General features: G+C 56.7%; 1 protein-coding gene across 8 annotated transcripts in view; it reads left to right on the top strand.

Moving 5' to 3' along the window:
• Window positions 1-12,723, top strand: part of TCF3 (transcription factor 3) — an 84,487-nt gene that overhangs the window by 55,041 nt on the left and 16,723 nt on the right. For all 8 annotated transcript variants that reach the window (XM_066205684.1, XM_066205683.1, XM_066205689.1 and 5 more), the window contains exons 7-13: window positions 2,460-2,589; window positions 4,181-4,230; window positions 9,725-9,827; window positions 10,391-10,530; window positions 10,671-10,797; window positions 11,695-11,753; window positions 12,448-12,526. In XM_066205684.1, coding sequence (XP_066061781.1) covers window positions 2,460-2,589; window positions 4,181-4,230; window positions 9,725-9,827; window positions 10,391-10,530; window positions 10,671-10,797; window positions 11,695-11,753; window positions 12,448-12,526 — 688 coding nt within the window. The remainder of the gene's footprint in view (window positions 1-2,459; window positions 2,590-4,180; window positions 4,231-9,724; window positions 9,828-10,390; window positions 10,531-10,670; window positions 10,798-11,694; window positions 11,754-12,447; window positions 12,527-12,723) is intronic.

Below are 12,723 nucleotides of genomic sequence, written 5' to 3'. Positions count from 1 at the left end.
TGGAGCTTTGGTTTTATGGTGGGGTTGCTGATGCAGGACCTGCAGCAGGAGCTCCCTGTCCAGCCCTGGGGCCCAGCATCAGGACGTGGAGCTGCTGGAGCCAGTGCAGAGGAGGCCACTGAGCTGCTCCAAGGGCTGGAGCCCCTCTGCTCTGGGGACAGCCTGGGACAGCTGGGGCTGTTCACCTGGAGAAGAGAAGGCTCCAGGGAGAGCTCAGAGCCCCTGGCAGGGTCTGAAGGGGCTCCAGGAGAGCTGGAGAGGGACTGGGGACAAGGGATGGAGGGACAGGACACAGGGAATGGTTTTCCACTGCCAGAGGGCAGGGATGGATGGGAGATTGGGCAGGAATTGGCCTTGGTAGAAGTTGCCCAGAGCAGCTGTGGCTGTCCCTGGATCCCTGGCAGTGTGTCCAAGGCCAGGTTGGACGGGGTTTGGAGCAGCCTGGGACAGTGGGAGGTGTCCCCACCATGGCAGGGGGTGGGACTGGATGAGCTTGAGCATCCCATCCAACCCAAATCCTTCTGGGACTCCACGATCACCACAATCCTGGAAGAGACCTGGCACAGCAGAGCCGCCTCTTTCAGACACAGCTTGGCTCCACTGGGTCACCCCATGTGAACCCCGTGGCAGGACCTGCTTGGGGAAACAACTTTGCTTCCTGTGGGGAATACCACAGGCGTCAATCCAAGCCTGGAACGCAGGGGAGCAGCCCTGAGATAACCTTCCCTGCTGCCACCAGCATCCAGAAATAGTTTTTCGGGAAGGAGTGAGCACCTCCCTTTGATGTGTGCCTCCAAGTGCCCCCTCAGAGCCCAGCGTGGCCCTGGGGAAACCGTCCCAGCACTGGAGCCAAGGGAGGAGCTTTTGGCTGGACAGCTTTTATTTTATCCATGTACACACACACATATTACATGTTTTAATTTTACACAAATTTGTCATAATTTCCTCTTCTCTGAAGTGAGGATGTTTCCTTTGCTGGAGCAGCTGTGCTGGCTGTGCCAGAGTGGATTTCATTTACCACTGAAGCTGCTCAAAGAAAACCGGGCCCTGTGCCAAGTGTTGCTTTTGGATGTGATGGTTTTGCTGGGCTTTTGTGGAGGAGGGGGAATATAAGGTAACAGAAATGGGGGGGCAAATGGCCGGGAGAGGCCCCGGGAGAGGCGGGCACAGCACTCGGGATCGGGTGGCAAATCCCACTTGATGTGGAGAGGAGACAAAACCCCCTTGTGGGGGTGGGGGGAGGCCAGTGGAGCCTCTGTGGCCCCCAGAGCAGTTGTTGCTTCTGGCTCCAGTTTGGGGGAGTGAGGGGGGGTTGACTTTTTTTTTTTTTTGGTTTGTTTCTGAAAAGATGAAAAATAGTCTGGTGGGGATGGCCTGGATGGGGATCAGGTTCTTCCCAAAAGTGCCCTGCTCTGGGGCAGAGCTGACAAGGCATTTCCCGCTTGTTTAACCCTGAACCATCTTCTGGGCATCCCCAGGGAGAGGAAACGGGAAGAAAACCCCTTTCCCTGGGAAATTGCCTCAATATCCCAGTGTGTCTCCTGCCTGCAGGAGGAGCAGGGCAGCAGCTCCCGGGATCCCTCGGGGTGCTTTCCTTGGCTGCGCAGGGAGCGGGTCCAGAGCAGAGGAAACCTGAGCAGTGGAACAGATTGCAGGAATGTCACCAGCTGTGAACACACGAGCTCCTCTTTCCCTCCCTGACCCCTTTCTGGAGGAGACGGAGCTTGAAAGCAAAGGTTTTTCTTTCCAGTTTCTCAAAAGCCTGAAATCCTCCTTTATTTCCATGTGTTGCCCTCGGAAGATGAGTCAAAGCTGAGCTTTTGGGACTTGAGGGCCCTTTGCCAGCCCTGTGCAGTTCCATGTGAATACACTGAACTTCCTCCCGAGGTGAGAGGGGCAGTGCTGGAGGAGAGGCTCTGTCCCAGGAGGGAGCACCCTGGGCTCCGGCTCCCCCGGCTCCGCACCGCTTCCCAGCGTGCCCAAGGTCACCTGGGAAAAACACCAGGGAGGAGTTTCCTGGCTTTAGAAAGAGGGATTTGGCTTTTCCCTGATAAAACTCGGGAGAAAACCACCCTGAGCAGTGGCAGTGCCATTCTCGAGCACTGGGCACGACATGGGCTGGTGACATGTCCTGTCCTCCTGGACATCAAGGTGACCGTGGGACCACAGTGTCCCCCACCGTGGCACCCTCTGGTATGCATCCCTGGTTTGCAAAGGCTCCTTGCTGGGGTCCAGCAGGAAAGCACGAGCTGAAAGCCCCTTTTGTTCCCCCACACCTATTCCCCCACCTCCACCCCCATATTTACGGATTTGCTTTCCCTCCTGGCCCCTTGGCTCATGTTTATTTTTCCCCTCAGCTGAATTGGTGTGAAGGTGGCTCAAAGCAGCTCTGTTCTCTCCCAGCGAGTCGTTTTCCAGTGTAATTCCATGGAAGGGCTTTTCTCTCTCCTTGTTTGCAGCCCGGTTTCCTGCCCAGCGAGATGGGAATCGCCAGTCCGAGCACACTTTCCCCCACTGGGGGCAAAGCGGGGTCTCAGTATTTTTCTTACCCCAACAATCCTCGCAGGAGAGGTGCTGAGAGCAGCATAGGTGAGTGACTGCGTGTCCGCCGGGTGCCACCACACCACCTGGGCAGGTGCCCTCGTCAGATCTGCCTTTGGGAACGAGGACATTGAAGTTGGGAATGAGGGACTGATGTTGCCATGTGTGCCCCTGGCATGAATTTGGCCTTTGCTCTTTTTTGGGGAGGTAACACATATGAATATCTCTTTTATATATATAAAGAGAGATCTAACCTCAAAAAAGGGGGGCTCAGAGTCAGGTACAATTTCCCTCTTTCTGGAAAATGCCAGATTAGCTGAAAGCAGCAAACGGCTTGAGGTTCTTGTAAAAACACCTCCAGCCACAGTGCCCATCACTTGTCCTTACTGGCAAACTTTGGGCTGCTGTGTAGGCTGTTTCTGTGGCTGGTGGCCCTCCTGGAGCAGCAGCAGGCAGGACTGGCAGGGGCAGGGTGTAGGAGGCAGCGGGAGGTCCAGGGCTGTGCCTGGGACACAGGCAATGTTTGCTCTGGGAGCTCTCCCTGCCGCTCCGCTGTCCACAGGCAGGGCTTGCCCATGTCTGGATCAACCTGGGAATAAGCTTTTACTGAAGGCTGGGGTCAGGTGTGAGTTTAACTTCAGAGGGAAGACAAGCTCCAGTTCCCCAGAACTTGTGTTTCTCATCACAGTTCCCCCTGCACCCTCCAGAGCCACTTTCCTGCTGCTATTTTGGGTTATCCCCAACAAGTGAAACCAGAAGTGACCCAGTGATGGGTGCATTTCTCAGTGCTTTTCAGAAAAAGGCACCTACTCTGGTGCTGCCACTTCAGCCTGGAAAATGATTCTCTAGCATTCCGTGGGATGAATTTCTGCTCTGGAGGTACATCCCAGCAGAGTCCTTGTCTTGGCAGGTTCCTGCGTTAGCACCCTTCACCCCCCAGCCAAGGCTTTCCTTAATTATGAAAAGTAATTTTTAAAATTATGAAAAATAATTTAAAAATTATGGAGAAAGTAGTTATAAAAATAATAATTATGAAAAATAGATTTAAAAAAAATTAGCCAGTGCTTCCCCTTGAGCCACTTCTGGATTTTTCCCCACCACCTCCCTGAAATATCCCCTCTCCCCAGGACACTGTGTCCCCCCCCAGAGCTGGAACTGGAGAGATGGACTGGGGTCTGTCCCTGGGAAGTACATCCCTGCCTCCTGCAGCAGTGAAGCTTTCCCAGATCTATCCCTGTGTAGGAAGCAAATGAAAATACAGCCCAGCCCTGCATCTGTTCCCTTTCTGCATCCTCTCTCCACAAACCCACTTCAAGTTAAAAGTGTTTGCAAAAAAAAAAGCCCAATAAGGGGTTATAACATTAAATGTTATTATATTCATGGGTTCAGTCTCTCCCAACAAGCCCTTGCCATCCTGGGATCTCTGTGTGGGTGTCAAACCTGCCCCCAAAGGGTGCGACAAGATTTGGAGAGGCTTATCCCTGGACATTTTCACTGTTGATGCTTCGTTGGCCACGGGACATTTGGGATCTCAGCCCTGACTGTACCTGCAGTTTCCAACCCCGGAGACTTTTGCTGCAGCTCGTTTCCCCTCCCTCTAACCCCCTTGAAAACTCAGATCCTCTCTTCTCTGCCCCAGATGGACAGCCCAAAAAGGTTCGGAAGGTGCCTCCTGGACTCCCCTCCTCGGTAAGTGGCAGCAGCACGTTCCCCATTTCCCCACGCCCTGGGAATCATCCCTGCCCGCTGTGCCCCGGAGCCCCAGACATCGCGGGCTGGGATTTTAGCGGGATGGGGAAGGGATTTCCCGTGTTGGGAGGACGGGAAGCGGTGGGAGAGCTCCGTGGGGAAGGAGCGGAGCCGCGGCCCCTGCCCCGCAGCCTGTGCCGCGTTTGGCGCTATGTCGCGAGCGAAAGGCGACACCGGGGCTCGGGTTTCGTGCGGGAGGGGAAGCGGCGCAGTTGCGCTGGGGGCAGGCAGCTGAGCCCGCTCCAGGTGTGCGCTGCTTTATAGGAAAGCTGAGCAGCCTGCAGGAATACGCTATCCCTGCTCCCGCGGCTGTTCCAGTTAACTGTTAGGCTGTTCCAATAAACTGAACAATGTCTTTGTGGCTGCAAGTAATGGGATCTGCAGGAAAGCTAATTGGAGCGGGCTGGAGAGTTCCTGCAGGAACACGGGAGCTGTCTGGCGGCCGGGGCTGCATTCCTGGCTGGAATGTTTGCGTGCTTGGAGGGGGACGGCTGTGTCCCTTTGGGGGGACGGCTGTGTCCCTTTGGGCTCTGTCCCCAGGCCCGGGCTGTGCTGGGGCTGTGGCCTCACTCTCCGCCAAAGCTGGTGTGACGCTCCCCCATTCCCCAGGGAACACCCCCATCCATGGGGGAAATCTGTGCTGTGGCGTTCCCTGAGGACCGGTGCAGGGCTGTGTCCTCCACCGCAGGCTCTGCCTTCGGGATTGGACCCCGAGGTGCTGGTTTTGGAGGACAGACACAGAGGAGGGCACCAAGGCCTTGCCAGGCTGGGCTCACAGACCTGGGGGTTTTGGAGGGTCCATGTGGATCCACGTGAGGCAGAAAACAGCTCCAAAGAGTCTGTGTTTTTACAGGGAAAACGTGTTTGAGTCACAATCCGTGTCACTGCCATGAGTTTCTGTGTGAAATTTGGAGCTTTAAACCCTAGTCGACATGTGGGGAAAACATCGCCCCGGACAAATGGCCTTTATTGGCCTCGAATTTCAAAGTGCTGGGGTTGGGCCCGTCCTCCCGTCCTGGAGGGCCCTGATTCCCACAGGAGAAGCTGCTGGGCATTTGCCACAGCTCAGCCCCTTCCCCGTGTCTGAGTGGCACCTGCACTCCAGCCTTTCATAGTATCATGGAATGCTTTGGGTTGGAAGGATGTTAAAGTTCATCCAGTCCCACCCCTGCCATGGGCAGGGACACTCCCCACTATCCCAGGGTGCTCCAAGCCCTGTCCAGCCTGGCCTGGAACACTTCCAGGGATCCAGGGGCAGCCACAGATGCTCTGGGCACCCTGTGCCAGGGCCTCCCCACCCTCTCAGGGAGGGATTTTTCCCCAGCATCCAACCTAAATCTCCCTCTCTGCCCTGGCTGTCGCCTCAGCTGCCCATTGATGCCAAAGCTCTGATTTTCAGAGCACGGGCTGGTTCTGCCTCTTTCCCTCACCCTCCCTGTGCTGGGAGCTCTGGCTTCCTGGTTTGTTTTTGAACTTCCACACCTGGGGAGACAGATCCGTGCCTAGGCGGCAGGAGAAGTGTGAAGCAGGAGTGGCCTCAAAGGCAGCGGATCAAAGGCTCTTTCTTGTCTGACTCGCCCATGCAGGAGCCCGCCCCGCGTTATCGCTGGACCCCGTGCAAAATAAATAGGTTAATCAGCATCTTATTAAAATGAAGTGCTTTAATCTGTAATTCCCGAGCTGCTTTGAAAACTCGCCGAGGTCAGCGGCTGCAGGAGTTAAGGGTGGGTGGGTGAACAGGGAGCGATGCCAAAGGCACTGAGAGGCACCGGCAGCGTGGGGGGATGCAGGGAGTGTGAGCAGTGATGCCAGGCAGGGACGACCACAAAGGTACCTGTGCTGGGGACCCAGGGCCTTGGGGCTCGGGGCTTTTGTCCCAAGGAGGCCACAGAGCCCCTCTGCTCTGGGGACAGGCTGGGACAGCTGGGGCTGTTCACCTGGAGAGGAGAAGGCTCCAGGGAGAGCTCAGAGCCCCTGGCAGGGCCTGAAGGGGTTCCAGGAGACAGAGTTACCTCGGATACTGTGAAGGAATTGTTGCCTGTGAGGGTGGGGAGGCCCTGGCACAGGGTGCCCAGAGCAGCTGTGGCTGCCCCTGGATCCCTGGAAGTGTCCAAGGCCAGCGTGGAAGAGTCTTGGAGAATCCTGGGCTAGTGGAAGGTGTCCCTGCCCATGGCAGGGGGTGGCACTGGATGGGCTTTGAGGTCCTTCTGAAGCCAAACCATGCTGGGATTCTCTGCAGTAGGTGCTGGCGCGGGGCTGCCCGCAGGGCATGGAGCCCCTCGGAGCCTCCCTGCAGCTCTGGAGCTCCTGGCCACGGGCAGCTGTGTCTGCGCACAGGATCCAGGGCTGGATGTGGCCCCACATCGGCTGCAGTGCCAGAGGAGCCCGGGGAGGGATTTTGTGCAAGTTGGTTCCTGCAGGATTTTGTTGCCACATTGAGTTCAGTGGCTGGGAGCTGTTTCAGGCTGTGCTTTCCCAGTCTGATCACTGCTCTGTTTAGCCTCAGTCTGCCCAAAGTCCCACCCCAGCTCCTGCATTTAAGCAAGAAAAACAGGGAGGGAAAAACAACCCAAGACCACAAAGCGCTGCAAATCCCAGTGCTGGGGCTTTTCGAGCGGCTCTCGCCGCGCTGGCAGATTTTAACCGGAGGAAATGACCTCACCTGGAGGTCCCCGAGGCCGCCGGCGTGAGGGCTGGGGCCGCGGGCTGGGGAACGGGGCCTGGCCCTGATTTACAGCTGCCTGCAGCGCCTGGCCTGGCCGCAGCCCCGCTGCCGTGCCCGCGCACGGCTCCCCGCTCCTGGCGCCGCGCTTGGCCCGTGCAGAGAAGGATGGAATTGGCTTTTCACAGCCTCCCCTGTGCTGGGCAGCAAAAGGGAAAATTAGCAGCGGTCAGAGCCAGGATTGTGGTGAAATTTGGCCTCCCAGGAGGCAGCAGGAGATGTTCCAGGGGTGGTGGAGCAGGGTGGATGCACAGCAAGGTGAACGTCCCCCTGCTCTGCCTCCGGCCTGCTTTGCACCCCTGGTCCCTCCATCCCTGCCATTTTATCCCCGTTGTTCTCTCCGTGGGTTCCTGGCTTGGTTGTTGGTGCAGCTGCCGGGCGCCTGGCCCCGAGCCAGCCCCTGCCAGATGGCGCGGGGCTCTCAGACGTGCTGTACTCCATTCCCTGTCCTGGCTCCCGCTATTTAATCAAATTATAGGAAAAGTCAATTTGCTGGATTCCCGATCTGCAGTGCCTCCCCCATCCCCCCCAGCCCACGGGCGGCCCCTCTGCCCACAGCACCCGGCAGCATCCTGGGGACCAGGGCCTGGAATTCTCTTTTTTGAGCAAGGGACAAAGGGCAGCTGCCAGTGTCTGTCAGGATTTGCCCTTCCCCCTCTCTTTTTTTTTTTTTGTCTTTAGTTTACGAGTTCCCAGTAGAATCACAGTCATTAAGGTTGGAAAAGCCCTCTAAAGGTCACAGAGTCCAACTGTTCCCCAGCACTGCCAAGGCCACTGCTGACCCATATCCCCAAGTGCCACATTCACACGTTGTTTGAACGCTTCCAGGGATGGTGACTCCACCACTGCCCTGGGCAGTCTGTTCCAATGCCTGACCAGACTTTCAGTGAAGAAATTTTCCCAATATCCAGTCCAAATCTCCCCTGGCCCATCCTGAGGCCGTTCCCTCTCCTCCTGTCCCTGTTCCCTGGGAGCAGAGCCCGACCCCCCGGCTGTCCCCTCCTGTCAGGGAGTTGTGCAGAGCCACAAGGTCCCTCCTGAGCCTCCTTTTCTCCAGGCTCAGCCCCTTTCCCAGCTTCCTCAGCCCCTCCTGGGGCTCCAGACCCTTTACCAGCTCTCTTGACCCTTGTTGGATTTCTGGGTGCTTTGGGGTTGTTTATTTAAAGAAAAAGAAGCCTGGAACAGGCTGTCCAGGGCCATGGTGGAATCACCATCTTGGAATTGTTCAAAAATCATGTGGATGTGGCACTTGAGGACATGAGTCAGCGGTGAGCATGGTGGTGCTGCTTTTATGGTTTGCCTTGATCTTAAAGGTCCCTTCCAACCTTAAGGATTCTCTGTGTCTTTTACTCCCCACCATCAATTTTGTCCTTTTTTGCTGGTGAGGACCAGGGCTGGAAGGGAGCAGCTGGCTGTGGGGAAAAAGAAACTCAGGCAAGTTTCCTTTCCAAAGAGAACTGTGTGTGCCAGGCAGAGCCCGGCCCCTGCCCCACCTCTGCTTTCGGCTGGATTTAAAAAAAATGATTATCGGTTTCAGAATGAATCAAAGGGGTTGAAAATAAGCTGTGACAAAAGTTCTCACATCATCTGAGTGCTATTTCAGTTTCTTTGAGTGCCATTTCGGTTTCTTTGTATGTTGAATTTTTGCTTTAAAAAAAGAAAAGTCTGTTTTTGTCCTGGCAGAAGCTGATTCTCAGTCAGGGCTTTCTAGGATAGGTTTGGTTAATTTAGAAGAGAAGGAAAAGCTTTTTCGTCTGCTTAATGTGCTGTTAAATCACACAGCTGAGCAGTGCTGCAGAAATCTGACCCAAAAGCTGTGTGAGGGCTGTCTGAGAGTTGTCCCCTCCCCTGTGACAGTGGCTGTGAGGGGCTGCTCAGGCCCCCGTGCCTCAGTTTCCCCTCAGCCTGGTTTCCCTGTGGGCTTTGAGCGGGGGCTGTGCTCAAGAGCCTGGCACAGGGCAGGGTTGGCACAGGGGGGTCCGAGGCCACACGGGCGCCCGCTGCCACCGCCCAGCCTGTCCCCCCAGTGTGGGGTCACTGCAGCAGTGGTGGCTTTTGTGGTTACCCAGAAAAAGTTATAACCATGGAAAACGGAACTGGAGCAGAGTCGAAACTTCTGCTGGAGCTGGGCAGGTTCTGGAGGCCAAGGAGGGTGGCAGGAACAGAGAGGAGCCCTGTGCCTTGTCCCTTCTGCCCTCTGCTCTGCCCTCTGTCCCCTGCCCTGCTCCACATAGAGCTGTGTCCAGTTCCCTGCCCCAGATCTGCTGTGGGATGAATCAAAGCAAAGCTCCTGAACTCCTCAGATGGTTTGGGTTGGGACCTTAAAGCCCATCCAGTTCCACTTCCTGCCATGGGCAGGGACACTTTACAGTAGCCCAGGCTTCTCCAAGACTCCTCCAACCTGGTCTTGAACACTTCCAGGGATCCAGGGGCAGCCACAGCTGCTCTGGGCACCCTGTGCCAGGGCCTCCCCACCCTCACAGCCAACAATTCCTGCCCAATCTCCCATCTATCTTTGCCCTTTGGCAGTGTGTCCTGTCCCTCCACACCCTTGAAAGGTCAGTTGAGTGAAGCACTTGCTGCTCTGTTGCCATGGGAGAGGTGGTCAAACACTGCTGAAGTTTGAGGTTTGAAGTTTAAGCTGTTCATGGGGGCAGCCATGGTGAGGATATGGGGCCATGGACTGACCAAGCCCTTCTCTTCAACCCCCAGGTGTATCCATCCAACTCAGGTGATGACTACAGCAGGGATCCAGCTGGATATACTCCCTCGAAACCTCCCAGCACTGTGTATCCTGGAGCCTTTTATATGACAGGTGAGTTATTCCCAGCCCTGTGATCCACAAGGCAGGCAGAGCAGGGGCAGCCTTGCCCGTTATGGACCATGGGAGGGATTGCACATCTGGAGGGAGCTCACAGCCAGAGTGCATGAGACACAACGCAGCCCCAAAATCATCAAATACCCTGAGTGAGAAGGGACCCACAAGGATCTTCAGTCCAGCTCCTGTCCCTGCACAGACACCCCAACAATGCCACCCTGAGCATCCCTGAGAGCGTTGTCCAAACGCTCCTGGAGCTCTGGCAGCCTCGGGGCTGGGACCATTCCCTGGGGAGCCTGGGCAGTGCCCCAGCAGCCTCGGGGGGGGAAGAACCTTTCCCTGAGCTCCATCCTGACCCCTGACACAGCTCCAGCCCTTCCTGGAGTCCTGTCCCTGTCCCAGAGAGTTTGTCCTGATTTTCCCAGCGAGTGATGCTCAGCACAGGCAGGATGTGGCGGGGACAGTCCCAGCCCCTCAGCCAGGGCTGACTTGTCCCCCCTCCAGGGCCTGGGGGCTGCCTGCTACTATCCCTGCCCCACTCAGCTATGGGTTCCTTGCAGACGGACTCCATAACTCGCCAGACCTGTGGAGTTCCCCGGGTGCCATGAGCCAGTCGAGTTACGGTGCCATGCTGGGCAGCTCCTCGTCCCCACTCCCGCAGTCCAGTGGCTTCAACAGTTTACATCAGCACGAACGCATGGTAACGTGTCCCCATGGCTGTGTCACCTCCCTGTCACCTTCTCCCCTGGCTGTGGGCTCGGGCCACCTAGGTCCTGCCCCAGCTGCTGAACCCCACAGCTTTTCCAGGGTCCCTCTCACCCCTCTCTCCCTCCCTGCCAGAACTACCAGCTGCATTCAGGAGAGGTGAACGGTGGCCTCCCCTCTGTGTCCGGCTTCTCCTCAGCCTCCACAGCGTACGGAGTGTCCAGTCACACGCCCCCGATCAGCGGCACAGACAACATGATGGGTATGGCCAGTCACCAGAGTGACTCCCTCGCTCCGTGGCCGGGCACAGGCTCACCTGTGGGAAACCTTGGAAAACCTGGGCAAACCTGGTGCCTGACACATCCAACACACCCAGACACCTTTGGTACCTCGTATGTCACCTGTGCCTGGAGTCCCTGCCCGGGGAAGAGGCACAGTGAGGCTCTTGCTGCTGGAGAACTTGGGTGCTGGTCTGGGGGTTTACATCTCGTGGGGCGAGTCTGGGAGGAGCCCAGGAGCTCTGGCATTATCTCCTGGAGCTGCTGTGGGTTAGATAAGCTGTGGGATGGATTCGCACCTGTGTGCAGCTGCTCCCCTACATCCAGAATGGGAATGTTTGTGCTGGGTTTGGATGCCACGTTAACCACCGAGCGCTTTGACTCTCTGACCCTGCTGAACCTGTTACAAAACCTGTTACTGGAATGAGCTCCTGTTCCCCAGGAAATGAGGATCCTAACACAGATTTGTAGAAAAAACCTTGTTTTTCTGTGGAGAAGCAAGTTTGGGATTCATAGAATGAAAATATCATTAAGGTTGGAAGAGACCTGCGGGATCATCCAGTGCATTGGTGGTTGTTGGGGTTTGAGATGCCCCATGGCAGTGGCTGTGCTGCAGCAGAGATGTCTGTTTGCTGTTGGTGGCATTACACCTCCAGCCGAGAGCTTGGAGAGATGTCCCTGCAGCCCCTTGACAGCCTCCAGGGGAAGGTGCCCCACGTCCAAGCTGCTCTGAGCTGGACAAACATTTAATTTTCAAGCAAAGCACTAAAAGCAGAAAATTTCCAGCCCAGAGCAGTTGACCCCAAAGAAGGTCTTGTAGGGTACCATGTCCTGCTGGGGTCTGAGGCCTTGGCAGTGGCAGCTGTGTCCTCTCTTGGCAGGTAACAGAGGAACCACAGCCGGGAGCTCCGGAGATGCACTTGGGAAGGCTCTGGCCTCGGTAAGAGTTTGGGATAGTCCTGACCCACTCCCAGTCCTGCCGCTGTAGGGACCCTTTACCCAGCAGGGAACATGGACACATCTGGTGAATGCAGCCCAAATCCACAGCAGCCTCTGAGGGAGGGTTTTCCCCTCTCCATGTGCTGTCATCTCAGTCCGGGCACCTTTTGGTGGATGGGGAAACTCAGGGTACTGATAGGGAAACTGAGGCACTGCAAGTTGTGGTGGCCCTGCAGCCCCATTACCTGCTCTGTGCCCTCCCAGGCTGGTTCTGCTTTGCCAAGATCACCCTACACAGACCTTGTGGCAGGACTTGCAGGTGCCAGTAGTCCTTGCCCTGTGTTTGCTGGTTCAAACTGGAGGGCACTGGTCTCACGGGGTAACCAGAGAGTTGCCTCTGTCCCATTCAGTGATCTTTGCATGGTGGCAGAGGGGTGCTGGCAGTGCACCCTGCAGCAATTCCTGAGAGCTCCTGCTTCCTCCCGAGAGGGGACCTGAAGAGCAGGGGCTGCACTCAGGGGTGGTGACGGTGGGCACACAGAGACCCCGGGGTTAATGGGGGAACTGGGCTCAGTCTTTGTGCTGGCTGTGGATTTGGGAAGGGAGGTCCCAGCAGGTGGAGAGTGCCACTGGAGGGAGGGGGGGGCAGCTAGCTCAGGGTGGCACTGCTGACTGTCCCCCTTGTGTCCCTGCAGATTTACTCCCCTGACCACTCTAGCAATAACTTCTCCTCCAACCCCTCCACCCCGGTCGGGTCCCCGCAGGGCCTCGCAGGTGAGTGACAATGTATAGGGTAAGGGGGGGCGGGTTTGCTTTGGGGAGCTCTCGGGCAGAAAATTTCCCAGGTCAGCCCCAAACCCTCAACCCAGGGCTGGCAGCAGCCCCAGGACCTTCTCCTGCCCTTCCTGACCCTGTCCCTGAGCATCCCATCTCAGAGAGGCTGTGGCTGGATTTGTCTCCCAGGGGAGAAG

Source organism: Chamaea fasciata, unplaced genomic scaffold (assembly GCF_029207755.1).
Source record: "Chamaea fasciata isolate MVZ Bird 193981 ecotype frontalis unplaced genomic scaffold, bChaFas1.0.hap1 SCAF_28, whole genome shotgun sequence".
Taxonomy (NCBI): Eukaryota; Metazoa; Chordata; class Aves; order Passeriformes; family Sylviidae; genus Chamaea; species Chamaea fasciata.
This window is presented reverse-complemented; position numbering and strand designations above follow the sequence as displayed.